Genomic DNA, 15,808 nt, shown 5'->3' with positions numbered 1-15,808 from the left:
TGTTGAGGATGGGTCCTTTAAGGCTCTCCCAGAACCTCTTAAAGAACACCACCGGTAGCCCGTTCGGTCCAGGTGCCGAGTCCGGTTTCATCTCGGCAAGCACCTCATCCAGCTCCTCAGGCGTGAAAGTAAGTAGCAGATCATCATTCTCCCCTTGAGAAACCTGTTCCTCCACCGGCCAAAGGTCCGGGCCTAAGGAGAAGACTTTCTCCTCCCCCACCGACCCCATGAGCCCCTGGTAGAAGCCGTAAATGTGGTCCACCAAGTCCTGTTGTACGGAGATTTCCCCGTCTCCCGTAATAAGGCGGGGGATCATGCATTTCCGGCGCCTACCGATCGCGAAAGCATGAAAATAGGCCGTACACGCGTCTCCATTAAGCGTCCACTGCACGCGACTTCTCTGTTTCCAATACTCCTCCTCAAGGCTGTCCGATGCAATGATTTGATCCTCCAAGCTGTATCGGAGAGCCCATCCCTCCTCATCCAGCCCGTCGGCATCCGCCTTCGCATCTAACTCCTGGATCCGCTTAACCAAGTTTTCTCGGAACACCCGGCGCACTCCATAGATTGGCCCCCCATCCCTTGAGGAATTGCCTGAGCCCTCGAGCAATATGTTGCCACAGGTCAATACTTGACCTCTGATTCCCTGCAGCCAAAATGGCAGTGTCAATCTTGCCCCGTACCAGCTCCCCAAAGCCCGGTACCCCGAATCACCACGTCTGAAAAAAGAAACGTGGGGAACGCACCAGACCTCTCTCCCCGTTGTCCAAGATCAAAGGGCAATGGTCAGACCCAATCCTCGTGACTGCCGCCAGTGAGGCGACGGGGAAGAGTACCTCCCAGGAAGGCGAGACGAACACCCTGTCCAGCACCGACCGGATCGGAGAGGCCTGGTTGTTAGTCCACGTAAAGCGAGCCCCCGCCCGACAAATTTCCCTCAAGGACAGGCGAGCCAGGACCTCGTTAAAACGGCGCACCTGTGGCCAATTGACCGCCCCATTGCTCTTATCCTCCGCCCTGCGGACGAGGTTGCAATCCCCTGCTACCACAATTGGTAACAGGCAGTTGGCAACCTCCGTCTCGAGTTCACCCAGAAACTCAGACGCCCGCGAGTGATCTGCCGGGCCGTACATCATCATGAAGCGCCACTTAAGGTTGTTGTTTCGCTGTAGAATGTCAGCGCTGATAAAGAAGGAGCCCTTCCTCCAGAACCCAACCTCAAAGAATTCATCACTGAATCCTAGCAGTAGCCCGCCCGAGTGCCCCGTAGCCGGTACCCAATTCCAATTGAATTGGCCACCGTGTTCGAGCCAACGCAGTTCTTGTGCCGAAAAGTCCTGTTTGATGGTTTCCTGCAATCCAATAATGTCAACCTGTTCCGTCTTGAAGATGTCCTTCAACTGGGTCCGCCGCCCCGGCGCCCCCAGCCTCGGATGTTTTGGATAAGGAACCTCATGTAGTTCCCCAGCGCTTGCTCGAGCCCTTCCTGACCGTGAGCGAGGACTTCTTCCTCCTCCGCTTGGGAGCCAGAGTGGTGCAACCCTTCGCCCCACTCAAGTCCTGCTCCACCATCACCGTCGAGTGCATCCCCCACACCCGGTCACCCTCCTCCCCCTCAGAGGCATCAGTCCCTGCTCCTCTCTCCCCGAGAGGTATCCCCATCCCAGGGGTCTGGGTCCTGACCTTCGAGCGCTCCCTGCTGCTCTTGCTCATTGGCCGCGAGGCTAGATTCCGCCATCTTGCGGGCCTCCGTCTCCAACCGCAACCTTCGTGTCGTGGCCGCAAGCGCTGCCTGGACACGCTCTTTGGCCCGCACAATGGTCAAAGCCTCACCTGGGCTCCCCAAAGTCGGCGAAAAAACGATATAGCTGTCCTTGACAACGGAAGAGAGATGAGAGTCGGGAAGGATGTCCAAGATGGCGAAATCCGTACCTTTGTCGACGTCCTTGTTGGTGATGACCGACTCCAGGTTCTTGTCCGCCGCGAGCTGCTGCGCCTTTTCCATCATCGTCGAGGCCACCGCCCCCCTTCCCGTGCCTTGCACTCTTGCGCACTGCCGCGGCCGGCTTGCTCGTCGTCGTCCGCGCGTAGGGGATAGCCTCCGACCGTGGGCCTCGCGCCACCGGAGTCGCCTCCCGCGTCTCCCGCAGCAGGTCCTTGACCACCTCCTGACCCGCGCCGTATCCGTCTTGCTCAACGGGAGGTAAAGCTTGCCACTACCCGTGCTCAGCCTAAGTGTCTCACGGGAGGGGAAGACCACAGAGAATTCCACCTCCGAAAGCTTGCGCACTTGCCAACCCCAAAGCTCATCAACGAGGTGCTTGAGCTCATCGGATAGCATCTCCTCCGACAGCGGCTTCCCCTTGAAGCTAATGATCGCCGCAACCACCTCCCCCAGTGCCTGGCTACCCCTCAGCGGCTCCACATCAATGTTGTAGAACCCGCCCCCAGTGATCGCGTGACCCATGGACTGCAGCCGCAGAGTCTTCCCTCTCGACGGACAGTTCGCCGAAGTGTGTCCCTCGGCGCTACAGATCACACAGAGAGGCTCGAAGGTGCACTCCAATTGGAAATGCCCCTCGCGACCGCACTTGAAGCACTCCCCTCCGACCGGCGTTCCACCCTTGGAAGCGCCGGCCTCGTTCTGCTGTTTGTACCCCTTCGCCACGAGGCATGCCTTGTGCTTAAGGACCGCACCATGTACGTCCTTCTTCACCTTGTACACCCACTTCAGGCCGATTGCGTGGCGACCTGGTGGTAAGGTGGTGAAGTGCCAAGTCGAGTTCTCCTCGATGGTCTTCATCCCTCTTCCTCCATCGCAAGCCTCTAGCTGGCGTCCGACTTAGCCTCACTGGACGAGCCAAGCTCTTCAGTGGCGAGGAATTGTAGCTCTTCATCCGGCTCCATTGCCGGGCCAATGTCAAGCACGTTCTGCTAGGTGCGAAACCGGTGCTTGAGCGCAGAGTCTTCTTTTGCGCCAAGCGTACTCCCGTACGTTGATGGTGGTGTGGCGAACTCTACGCCAATGGCAGCGGGAGTTGCGGACTCCGCTATCGGGTGCCTTGGTTTCGATGTCGAGCCGGCTGGGGGAGATTCACTCCGCGATGGTGGAGCTAATGATGGAGGCGAGTCGAATCCAGGACCCGCACTCCCATCTCCTAGAGTCGGCAGCTTCTCAAGCACCATGGCGTCGACCGTGAACGAGTCCGCTCCAAAGGTGTTCACAGGCGAGTCCACGGAACTCTAGTGCCAGCGCGCGCTTTCATCGAACACGGCGTAGCGGGTGATGTTAACTCAGCCTGTTGTCGGGTCAAAGGCCCGATAACCCTTCGTGCCAGGCTCGTAGCCCACGAAGATCATCGACTGGCTCCGATCATCGAGCTTCTTCAGCCCTGGTTGGGTCTCTCTGACGTGTATCACACATCCGAATGTGCGCATGAAGTGCACATCCAGCTTGCGGCTATGCTAGGCTTCGAACGACGTCATGCCATCCACGCTCTTAGTCGGCGACCGGTTCAAGATGAACATAGCCGGCAACACCGCCTGACCCAGAACTCACACAGACTCTCTTGGCCTTCATGAGACTGCGGGCCATGCCCACAATCGTCTGGTTGCGCTGCTCGACGCCGCCGTTCTGCTACAATGAGTACAGAGCCATTAGGTGATGCTCCACGCCGAGTCCCGTGCATTACACCATGAAGGAGACGGAGGTGAAATCGCCTCCGCAATCCGGTTGTAGAGTCCGCAGCTTGCAGTAGACTCTGCCTCCACCCCCTTCTGGAATCGGATGATGGCGGTTATGGCCTCGTCCTTCGCTGCGGGAAGGGCGAGCCAGATGTACCGCAGTCGACTAGGAGAAGGAGGTACCTCTTCCTGCTTGGGATTGCCGCGGTGGACCAGCTCAAGTCGCTCCTTTGCCTGGTAACGAGCCTGCTGCGCGAACGAGGGTCGCTGCTGCTTCCCTGCTAGGCATGCATCACTGCTAGGCAGGCATCGCAGAGCTGGTTCACGTGCTCCACAAGGGGAAGATCACACACCATTTCACCTTTTGCCACTCGGCACAAGCTAGCGAAGTTGAATCGCTCGAATCGGGCTTGCCAAGTCCATGCCGAGTCGGCACCAGTGTGTATGTCCAAACACACCAGCTGCCTGTTTCGCACGCGGAGGAATCCATCCTCGATCAACACGTGGTAGCCCTTCGCGTCGAACTGGCTAGACTGATGATGTGTGTATGTAGTACACCCCGGTGATGGACCGGCGCTCGCTTGACTTGCATATGAACAACACCGCCCCGTGCCCACAGATGTCGACGTTGGATCCGAACTTGATGGTGCGATGCTTGTGTCGCGATCTGCAAACGCGGCGAGGTCACCAGTCATGTGATTGGTGAAACCCGAGTCGAGGTACCAGACGGCCCACTTGGTGTTCCCCTCTTGCGCTAGGTTGACCTACGCCTTCTCCACCAGGAAGAGGATTGAATCCGAGGCAGCCGGCTTCATTACCCGTTGGCTAGGTTCAAAGGCCTCACGAGTCTATGTTGCCAGTTGCAAGGGCCTCTGCTCTCGTGTCGCCTCCGAATATGTGAGCTGAGGTGGCTCCGACTCCTCTTGAGTCTGCAAATCCCAGATCTAGGAGGGCTCCTTCGGAGGGCCCGGCTCGCCCTTTGATTCCGCCGTCGGTCAAGTCACTAACTCAACCACCGATCGAGACGAGTACCGACACATGTTTTTCGACGTTTCACAGTTCCCGATGCCTCACACACCCGGGGATCCTTTGCCGTGACGGCTTGGCTAGACGATGCGCCTGCGCGTCCGGCTTGGCTGGACGATGCGCCTCCATCTCGCAGGCTCAGCCGTGCGAGCACTCCTCTTCAAAGAGGAGTAACTTGGCGGCATGCTTGGCCTCCGGCTCCTGCTCATGTGGCTCCTCGGCTGCCTTGAGCCGGCCGATGAGCTCGAGAGAGTGTCGAGGTCGACCAGAGTCTCGATGGACTCTGCCATCTGTGAGAATTTCTTAGGAACAACTAAGAGGAACTTATGAATGGCGTTCAACTCGCTGATCTTCACGCCGAGCACACCTAGGTGTGACACGAGTGACGAAAGGCACATGACGAAGTAGTCGATTTCCTTGTTGTCGCCGAATTGATGGCCTCGAGCTGCTTCTTCAGCCCCGCCGCATTCGCGTTTTGCACCCGAGTTACCCTAGCTTCATCGTCTTCATCGCCTCCCAAGCATTGTTCGCCCTTTCCTTCACGGCAAGGGTGGAGACCATATCCGACTGGAAAGACCACAGCAGGCACTCCATGGCCGTGCAGTCCACCTCGCGCTCCTGCATGCCGTCGTTGACGGCGACCCTAAGCTGACACGTCTCCAGCATGACCTGCATGAGGAGGGCCAAATCTGTGTAGTTCGTGCGATTCAACATCGGTCACGAACCACCGGTTTTCCTGATCACCTGCTGGATTACCAGCGAGCTCCCGGTGTCATTCTAGCCTTGCCGCCGGTCACCCCATCCACCGATCTCTCACAAACATAGGTTCTAATACCAATTGTTGGCCCCAAAGTAGATCTCCCGTTCCGGGTATGAAACGAGGAAGAGAGTAAGGGGTGACCAAGTGAATGGTTTGCCATACTTTTCTCATTACTAAGTTGCTGAAGCAGCACAATGTTGTGGAGGAACAACTCCACCGTGTTGCTATAACGTGGATAGCACAAATGTTGAAGGAACCATTTCAACGTGCTGTGCTAGACAGATATCACTTAGGGGTGGGGGCTGTCAAGAGTTCAGTCCAAAACTCTCAACACACAGGATCTAATCCAAGATCTAAAACAAGAACACACAAAGTTCTCTTTATTGATAGGTAGTGGGTACATAGTCCCCTTACATAGGTAGAGGTTGGACCTCTATTTATAGGCTGCATGCGCCTTCACTACTTAGCTCTACTTACAACTAGAGTGTTCTAGAGTACACTACATAAGCTAGGGAAAGAACTACTAATATCCTAGTTACAACTTATACTATAACACTCTGTAAACCACTACAACACGCATAACTAGAGTACCATATTACGTAGAATATAGTAGATGTGTATAGAAGCTAGTACTGAATCTTACTTCCTAATTTTTATTTTATTTTATCTACTGTCCCTCATCAGTTGCCCTTTATATAGGGACTCAAGAGACTACAAAGCCAAAAAGTAACATCACATCGGACTGATGTGATGGGTCCATGACGTCTGTCACGCCGCTGACACGCCGCTGACGACTCTTGGTTAGCTTGAAAGCGTCCTACCACTGTGCATGTCGTCTGCCATGTCCTAGTCTACCTAACATGTACATGCCCGTACAGCCGACAAGACTCCTCAGGTGACTTCCTGGGAGGGGTGTTGCCGGGGACTTTATTCCGGGAACAACCTCCTGGAGAGAGAAAACATCAGTCACCCGAGAACAACCTCCCGGCGACTCACTCCCGGAAACGCAAGCCTATTCTAACACTGCTGTCGCCATAGGAGGGGTTGCGGGAGGGGGAAGGAGAGGCCATTGGAGGGTTGGGCGCCGTCGCCGGAGTAGCCGATGGCGAGGTGGGGTGGGCACCGGAGCCGAAGTGGCTCAGGGCGAGGGGATGTGGGGAGGGTTTCCGGGTGCGCCTAGAAACGTGCAGTTTTTTCTACCTCAGCCTGGTGCATGACCGTTCTTTGCTAGTGGAGCTTTTTCTCATTCTTGTAAATTGTGCTAATTGCAGAGCGGTGAACCTGTACCATCCTACGCGCCTGTAGGGATCCATGAACAGAGGGTAACTGCGGTATGAACCATTTTATATCAGTTTTTAGAACTAACATGTTGGAATATTATAAGTAATTGCATAGTACGTAAAGTCTAACACATTATTTGCACAACAGGTAACTCACTATCTAGAAGATGGCAGCAGCAAAATTGAGGGCGCGATAGTGGAGAACAACAAGTACGCTGTTTCACTGCATTTCCGAAATGTTGACCAAAAGGTATATTTTAATATAAAGCCTAATTATTCTCGTGTCTTTGTTAGTTTCAAGATAAAATTGAAGACCCTCAGTTTATTTATTAGCTCCAGACATATCACTCAAAAGTTCCCAGTTCAAAATAGTCTACTCGAATTCTGCTCTGGCTCCAAATATGTCACTTATGCTAGTTGACGATCGTGGCAGCTGGAAAATCGCAAAAATATAATGAAATCAAAAGTGGAGAAAGAGAAGTGGTAAAGGAAAATGAAATACAATGGCGGCGTCAGCGCGTACCATGGCTGGCCGCTGCTGATGCACAGGTTGCACCAACCGGCAGAGCATCTCTAGGGCTCGGTGAGGAGACAAGATGGACGGAGGGGTCCATGGTGAGGTAGAAAGCGCTAAGTGGGGGGTCATCGGTTTCTCGAGAAGGTCTCCTTCTCCAGGCAAAAACGACAGAACTAACATATATTCTTGCAAATTCAGTACAAAATAACCCTGTTTCAAAAAGAGTTCGCAAATTAACTTGTTTGCATGGTGCCCCCTTTCCGGTGAAACACCTGGTGGTTCTTCTGGGGACCCGGAAGTCTTCTAACGAGGCTTTCAACCCTTTGGTTGATAGCATCGCAGACCGCATGCCCACTTGGAGGGTCCGCATGATGTCAAATGCCGGACGGCTCAGGCTGGTCAAGTCAGTCTGATGGCCACCCCCCTGCACCATCTGTTGGTCCTCAGATTGAACAAGAAAGCCAGATGGCTGGAGGCTGGAGGATAAGATTGTCCAAGGATTTTCTTGGGCTAGGAGAGCCGATGCCAGGGTGGACACTGCCATGTTAGCCATGTCAACTGGGTCAGGGTTTGCCGATTCCTCCGGTTTGGTTGTTTGGGTGTCCCGGACCTTGGTCAGGTGTCAACGAGCCTTCTGGTTCATTGGCTGTGAAGGATGCGTCTGACCTGCTTCATCCTTGGAGGGGCTTAGAGATGCGATTCACAAGGAATAAGCGACATGTGTTTGCCTGATCCACCACCACAGTGCTTAGTGACTGGCGCCTCCACCCTCTTTTGGGAGGACCGGTGGTTGGATGGTTTTACAGTCCCCGAATGGCACCCGCTCTAATGGAGGTAATCTCCAGTTGTGCTCGTAATAGCGCATAAGGCCATCCTGGAGCGATGTTGGATCTTTGATATCCGTAGTGCCTTAAGCCTGCTTACCATGTGGCAATACACGGTGCTCTGGAGTTAGGTTAGGAATGTGCACCTTGGTGTAGTGCCGGATGTCCTCCTTTGGCGCTGGATGCCTGACGACCAGTATTCTTCCAAGTCTTGCTACAAGGTCCTTTTCGAAGGATAAATACAATCAAGCACTTGAAAGCTGAACTGGGAGTACTGGGCGCCACCCGGGGTGAAGTTCTTCGTCAGGTCGTAGACTGGCTTCAAGGAGGGGCCGTCTTACAGAGGGATTGGGCAACAGAGGGCGACAAGGGGCTTGCGAGTCTAGTCCCCATGGTACCTAATTCTTATGGGTGTCGTGTTCTAATCTCAGCTGTAGTCCTCTATTGGGCTTGTGCATAATTTTCTTTTTTATCAATTCACTGAGACACACATAGCTTTTGTGTGTTCTCTAAAATAAAGTTGAAACATATTACAATAGGTGAATAATCTCGCGTAATTTGAGTATGATACTTAAAGCACATTTTAGCCACATAGGAGCATCTATAGCAGATCACCAAAACTGAACTCCCAAATAACCAGTTCTTGTGAGGCTCCCAAAAAAATTTCTGGGCATTGGGAGGCTCCGTGTTGGGCCTGTTGGCAGATCCCCAATAATATTAACTCCCAAATCTTTTTCTCTAGCAATATCTCACTCACTCGTTATGCATATCTGGAGAGAATTGTGCAGCAAAACTTCTCATTTTAGCATACAATCCGAGTGATCACACGGAAATTTCTTATGCATAACTCCTCATTTCAGCATACCATCACAATTTTTTTTTCGAGTTTGACGGGGGGGGGGGGTGATCCCCACGGCTTGTTATTCCATTACTCGAAAAAGGACAAGGAGCCGATCTATATGTACACAAGGGTAGGTACAGGGTGAGAGAGAGGAGTGGGTGATCATCCTAGCTATCCCACAAGCGGGAGAGGATGAAAGATCAAAGCAAGTCTATCATGGGACGGTCAACCACCCGATACCGCTATCGCCAAAGTGAGAGGTCATCGCAAGCCCGCCTAAGAACCAAAGTCGAGGTAGAGCTCTTGGCGTTGAACACCAGATCATTGCGCGCTTTCCAGATGCTCTAGAGGATCACCGCGACGCCAGCCCACCAAATATCCAACGCGAGGGAGACAGGGGCCGGCAGTTCCCAGACAGAAAACCGACCAGCTGGGATTGGGACATCCAGCCGTCTCGAAATCCTCGCCGAGACGGGGCAGTCGAAGAATAAGTGCCTAGCAGTCTCCGCCGAGGGGCAGGCTGCACACCCTGCAGATGGCGCACAACTCTTGGCGAAGAGGTTGGCACGAGAACTTAGACGGTCGATGTCGGCGAGGTTGGCGAACAGCTTCACCTTCGAAGGGAGATGCAGGGCCCATGAGATACTGAGCGGGTGTGAAAGTTCAGAGATGGTAAACCTAGAGGGGGGTGAATAGGTTTCACCAGATTTTAATTCTTTCTTTGCAATGTTAGGCTTTGCGGAATATAAAGGTGAGCCTAATGCAAACTAGGAGAGAGAACCTATATGAAGATACAAGTAACTCGAGCACGAAGGCTCTCACAGGCAGTTATAACACAAGTAAGGAGTTCGGTTAGAGATAACCGATAGCACGCGGAGACGAGGGTTTATTCCCGTGTTCCCTTCCTTTGCAAGAAGGTACGTCACGTTTGGAGGGGTGGAGGTCCCACGAAGGATTCCCCACGCCACGAAGGCTCACCCTATTCTCCGGAGCCTATCCCACGAAGGAATAGCTCACTCACTTGTGGTAGACTTTGAGGTAGCCTCCAAACCTTCACAATCTTGTCAGGAGCAAATCCACAACCCGGATGCTTCCGGACCACTCTTGCTCACTTAGGGTTACCAAGGAACCCTAGAGAGCAAGCTTCTTGATGAATACAAGGGGGAATGAGATTTGGCTTGGTAGAACAATATATCGGGTCCTCTAACGTTTCCCTGGAGGATTTGAGTTTGGGTGGAGGAGGAAGGAGATCTGAGGCTTTTGGTGTTTCTAGCAATGGAGTATGAGAGAGAGCTCAAGAACAGCTTGTAGTGTAGTGCCTACCCCTTCAGAGGTAGAAGAAGGGGTATTTATAGTGTCACTTGAATTCTGGCCGTTGCTCACTTGACACGTCATCAGATTCCCCGAGAAACCCGGTCAACCGGATTTGGCGCCGGGCAGGCCGGCGCACGGGCCGGTCAGACCTGGCCAGCATCCGGACCGGCCGGTTTCAACCGGAGCTGGGACCGGGTCTTGACCGGAGCAGCTCCTTCGCGTAGTGGATCATGCCCGGTTGGCACAAGCGCCAAGCCCGGTTGGGCGCCGGGGCAGCCGGTCCTGCATCCGGTCCGACCAGACCTGCGACCGGATCGGCCGGTCCAAACCGGGCCGGCGACCGGGCCCTGACCGGACGAGCGCCCGACCTTACTGGACACCACCCGGTTGGCACCGGTCCTGGGGCCGGTCGGCGCCGGGCTGGCCGGTGCCAGGGCCGGTCTGACCGGGCCAGGGACCGGCCAGGCTCTGAAAAACCCTTGTTGCTTTTTCATCTAGTAGACATGTATTAGTCCAAATACTCTAGCACGGTGTCATAGTTACCAAAATAATGGATAAGGGTAAAATACCCTTACAATCTCCCCTTTTTGGTATACGATGACAAACCGAGCTAGAGTCACATATAGATATTATGATAAGCTTTAAACCTTGATTCCATATGAGATATTAAGACAGCTCCCCCATAATGTGTGCACTTGGAGAATTTGCGTTTGAATTCAGAGTGCACCATTTGTGGAATATGAGAAGCTCCCCCAATATCTTTAGGAAACAAGCATGGTATGGACATGTGAATATCAAGATATATAAGCATAGCACATAGTCATCTCAACATAGAGATCTAAGCATATAAGTACATGGCCATACATGAATTACTTAAGGTAGCAAATGGTTCTTGGAATGAAGAAACAACCAAATAAGCACAAGGCCAATAAGAAGCAAATAAAATGTCAAGCCATGGCTTGTGCAACCAAGGACCCCGTAATCCTAGACTCTACTCTCTTCTCCCCCTTTGGCATCGGAACACCAAAAAGGCGAAGAAGAAAGGAGGGATGCTAGCGTTCCCATCAATAGAACTCGGTCCCGGCGGGTGGAGAGCTGCCATCACCATCATCATCATCATCATCATCAGCATCATCCTCTTTATCATACTGGTCCTCGTCTTCATCATCATTGTTTCTATGCCTAGAAGTATCAGGGTCCTGAGCATACCTAGGAGGAAGACCACCAAAAGTGTACATGGAGGGATCAAAGTTCTGGAGCATCTCATCAGTAATGGGAGGCATCTCCCAATTAGGAGCATGCACAGGCTCCATCTCAGGACCAGGAGGAGGAACAGGGGTATTCCTTGCAGCCATGAACTCATTTTGGCGCCTCCTCGTCTCCTGGTTCAAAGCAAGACTCTGATGTGCAACATCATTGGTGTTTTTGCACATCTGCCACAAGCTGGAGAGGAACCGTTAGACACTATGATGTGGGCGCCTAGAGTAGCTGGAGCTAGCAGGGTCATGACTTTCCTTAGACCGGCGCTCAGAAGGCATCATGGAAGGGACATCCGGTTTATCTCCTTGGATAGGTATCTTGACGGCTTCCATCTTGACCCGTTCACCTTGAGTATTGAGAGGTGTTGGCACAACCTTGTTGATGAGCAGCTGAACGTACTGAGCATAGTTAGGAGTCATCCTTTCGCGAACAGAGCGCCTCAGTTCACAATAGAGGAGATCACAGTCATCAATGGTCTTCTGGTGCTCAGGGTGGCAGTAGTACATCAAGTTCAGATGATATGCACGGCATTCACTTGTATCTCCGGACTTGCTGATGAGATTCTCACGGAATAGCTTGGCAAGTACAAGGTAGGAGTAGTACATGCCGGAGATAGTGGGAGGGCCAGCTGTGGGTTCCGGAGGATAGGAGAAGGCAATGTCCCCTTTTGTGAACGTGTTCTGAGAGTATATCTTGAAACCACGAGCACGACCACCACCAAACCCCATGGTTACACAGAAATCAAGACAGTTGCAAGTATATTTCTCTTTTCCTGTCATCCAAGTCATAGTGCGAGCTGCGTCATCATGGAAAAACACAGTGCAATGAAATTGCCTCACCAGGATTGGACAATAGCAATCATCAGAAGGCGTCAAGCACATGAGATCAAATAGCCCCATCCGCTTCAAGGTCTGAACCACAAAGCGATACTTGGTGGCTTCATGCATTGTAAGAACATCCTTGATGACCTTGGGCATCACAATGGTGCCATTCTTCATGCACTCGCGGGTGTTGTAGTACTCATCCCACAACACTTGCTGTGTCTTGCTCCAGAAAAACTTATCCCCATGAGTGTAAGTGCGGTCCACAAAGCGATATGGGTTGTCATCTCGAAGTCTTCTCCATGCCCCAACATGTACTGTGCCAACATTAAATGTTGGTAGTTTCTCAATAAGGTCATCCTCCTGGGCTGCCTGTTTGTCTTTCCTCCTAGGGGCAACTGTCTTGGTTCTTCCCTGAGTGGAGCTGCCAATGGCAGTAGTCTGAGGTGCTTTAGAGGGCATGCAACCGCTAGAACGGCGACCTGGAGGCACCGTAGGCCTTCCTCTCTTGGCAGGAGAGCCACGGTCATCACCACTCCAATCATCCGTGAATCAACAAAAATAGAGCGAGGAGAGCAGTGGGGTAAGTGTACATGTCATCAGTAAATAGGGAGGCCAAAAAGCATAGCATATATTCAAGTGTTTCGATGAGATTATGCGAAGAACTGGGCGATCCGACGCATAGGCCGATCCAACCGGACGGTTGAGGGGCCTGTTGACCGGGCCATAAACCGGATGCTGTCGATTTGTGATGTTTGCCCAGAAATTCAACCACAAAATCATGCAAAAACTCATAGACTTGAACATATACTATAGCAATAGAGTGAACAATGTGTATAGTGGTGTGAGACACTCTAATGGCATGAGGACTTACTAACCCTAACCCTAACCTTTTCTCAAATTTCCTCAAAAGTGTGCAATGTGAGAAGAAAAGCGAGAGGGAGAGGGAATGTAAGAAAGATTTACCCGAAGACATGATCCCCTTTGCACAAGGAAACCAAGAGAACACTTGGATAGGGTTTGAGGGCCAAATCCCCAAGATCTCCAAAGATGGCTTGAGAGGAGCCAAATCCCTTGGTGGAGATGCTTGAGAGATCCCGATCTATGCTTGGGTGAAGTTCGAGGGGAAACTAGTGGTGGGAAGGGCCTAGGACGTGGTGAAGATTGTGGAGGCGGCGGCCATGGAGGTTTGGGGAGGTGGGGAACAATGAGGAAGAAGACCCCCCAAGGGGTAACTTCCTCCCACTTAATCAGCCGCACGGCCGGTCGGCCGCCCGGTTGACCGGGCCAGGCGCCGAATGGCCCGGTGCAGAGGCCGGTCCAACCGGGCCAGAGACCGGCCAGAGTTATTTTGCCCACTTTTTGTCTCGTTTTGCCTCGTTTTGCCCCTATTCTTTGTGTAAATGTGTATGAATGCTCAGATGATGAAATGTACATATAGATAGATAGACGATGATGAGATGAGCATAGACATGGGGTTGGAAACACAAAGTTCTCTAGGCATACCCATTGGAGTGAAAAACCAAACAAGATGTAAATAGCAACAATGGGCATGATTCGAAATACATATCAAGAATCATAAGTCATTTCTTTTAAGTGATTTTTGCAATAAGATCATTGAGCCTTATAGTCAAATCAAGTTGCAATTGAGGCTTAATGAGGATAGCCGTGTGCCCTGCCTGGAGAATCCGTTCTATCCACAGGCACCAACGTTCGTCAAACCCGCGGGCTCGGAGAATCGCAAGAAGGCTACCCCAGTTTATGGAGTCAAACGCCTTCCGGAAATCAATTTTGAAGACAATGGTGGGCAATTTTCTAGTATGGCAAACTCTAAGCAAATCCCCAGCGTAGACGATGTTTTTCGAGATGCGTCTGCCAGAAAGGAAACCCGTTTGGTCTGCATCAACCAGGGAGTGGATGGCCAACTAGAGTTTCGTCGTGAGGACCTTGGTGATAGCTTTCATGATGCAGTTTTGAAGGGAGATGGGGCGAAACTGCGACGGGTGGCTGGCAGACTACGTCTTGGGGAGGAGCACCAAAAAGGCTCTGTTAATTCTGGAGAGGTCAATGGTGCCGTCATAGAAGGAGGAGAAAACAGCCATGACGTCCGCGGACACCAGCTCCCAGAAGGAGGAGAAGAAAGCTGGTCCAAAACCGTCGGGCCCAGGGCTGGCAAGCTTGTTCATGCTTGTAAAAGCATTCTTAATCTCTGCAGGGGTGAAGGGTGCGCTCAAGGTGGTATCCATCGGGTTGGCGGCTGGGTAAAGAGAGTCTAGGCCGAAAGCCCACGTTGTATGGGAAACAGACCCAAGGAGATCCGAGAAAAAGTCTTTGAGGATGGCTGCTTTCCCCTGATGATCAGAGGTATTTACACCATCAACAACCAGGGATGGGATGGAGTTTCGACGCAGTCTGCAAGTCGCAGAAGCGTGGAAAAACTTGGTGTTCTCATCCCCCTCGAGGGCGTAGCGAATTTTTGCTCGAGCCCTCCAATAGAGAGAGCGTTCACGGATTGAAAGTTGAAGGGCATCAACGGTGAGGGCCCGAAGGTTGTTTTCGTAAACGGATAAGGATCGCCCCTCTTCGAGGAGATCCAAGAGGTTGATAAGGAGCCGACAGTCCATCTCCCTTTGCTCGGAGGGGGGAACTTTTTTAGTCCACTTCTTACAAGTCGACCTACATAGACGGAGCCGAGCCACAATTCTAGCAGTAGGATCCACCCGGAAGGTGGAGCACCAGGCTGAGGCAATTGAGGCGTGAAAACGCTCATGAAGGCCCCATGAAGGTTCATACTTGAACAGGCCACACCGCGGGGTGAGGGAGGACACCTTGACAACAAGGGGGACATGGTCAGAGGTGTCCCGAGTGGCAGACGAGAGGGATGAGGAGGGGTAACGGTCATTCCAAGCCTGGTTAATGAAAACACGGTCGAGGCGGACAAGAGTAGGCACGACCCGCTTATTGGACCACGTATACAGCCTGTCCCGAAGGGGAAGCTCAATGAGGCCAAGGTCGTTGATCGCATCGTTAAAGAGCTCCGCCTCCGGGGCAGAGAAATTGTCGTTGTTACGGTCAGCTGGGTCACGGGTAAGATTAAAGTCGCCATCAATGATCCAGGGGACACCATCTGCGGGTTCGTGGGTCAGGAGGTGGTCGAGGAAGGCAGCCTTAGCTTGATGCTCGTAGGGGGCATAGACATTGGTGAAGCGAATATTCGAGCCGTCGTCGGTAAGGGAAAGATGGAGGGACAGGACGTGCTGGGACGGGTAGGTCGCAACCAGGGAGAAAAAGTTGGGGTTCCAGGCAGACACTAAGCCACCCGAAGCGCCGTCAAAATGTACCGCTTGGAAAGATCTAACATTGGGAGGCAGGAAAGTCGTGACTTTCGCAGTAGAAAAAGGGCCTAGTTTCGATTCCTGGAGGCCCAGGAGATGGGGTTTAGAGAGAGAGAGAGAGAGAGAGAGAGAGAGGTCAGCTCGCA

General features: G+C 52.5%; 1 protein-coding gene across 1 annotated transcript in view; it reads left to right on the top strand.

Moving 5' to 3' along the window:
• Positions 1-15,808, top strand: part of LOC124656201 (cysteine-rich receptor-like protein kinase 25) — a 52,329-nt gene that overhangs the window by 24,249 nt on the left and 12,272 nt on the right. Inside the window, exons 10-11 of the mRNA XM_047194988.1 lie at positions 6,742-6,792; positions 6,899-7,000. Of these exons, the coding sequence (XP_047050944.1) occupies positions 6,742-6,792; positions 6,899-7,000 (153 nt within the window). The remainder of the gene's footprint in view (positions 1-6,741; positions 6,793-6,898; positions 7,001-15,808) is intronic.

This window comes from Lolium rigidum, chromosome 5, assembly GCF_022539505.1.
Source record: "Lolium rigidum isolate FL_2022 chromosome 5, APGP_CSIRO_Lrig_0.1, whole genome shotgun sequence".
NCBI classification, from domain to species: domain Eukaryota; kingdom Viridiplantae; phylum Streptophyta; class Magnoliopsida; order Poales; family Poaceae; genus Lolium; species Lolium rigidum.
Note: the sequence above shows the minus strand (reverse complement) of the source record. Positions and strands in the feature narration are given on the sequence as shown.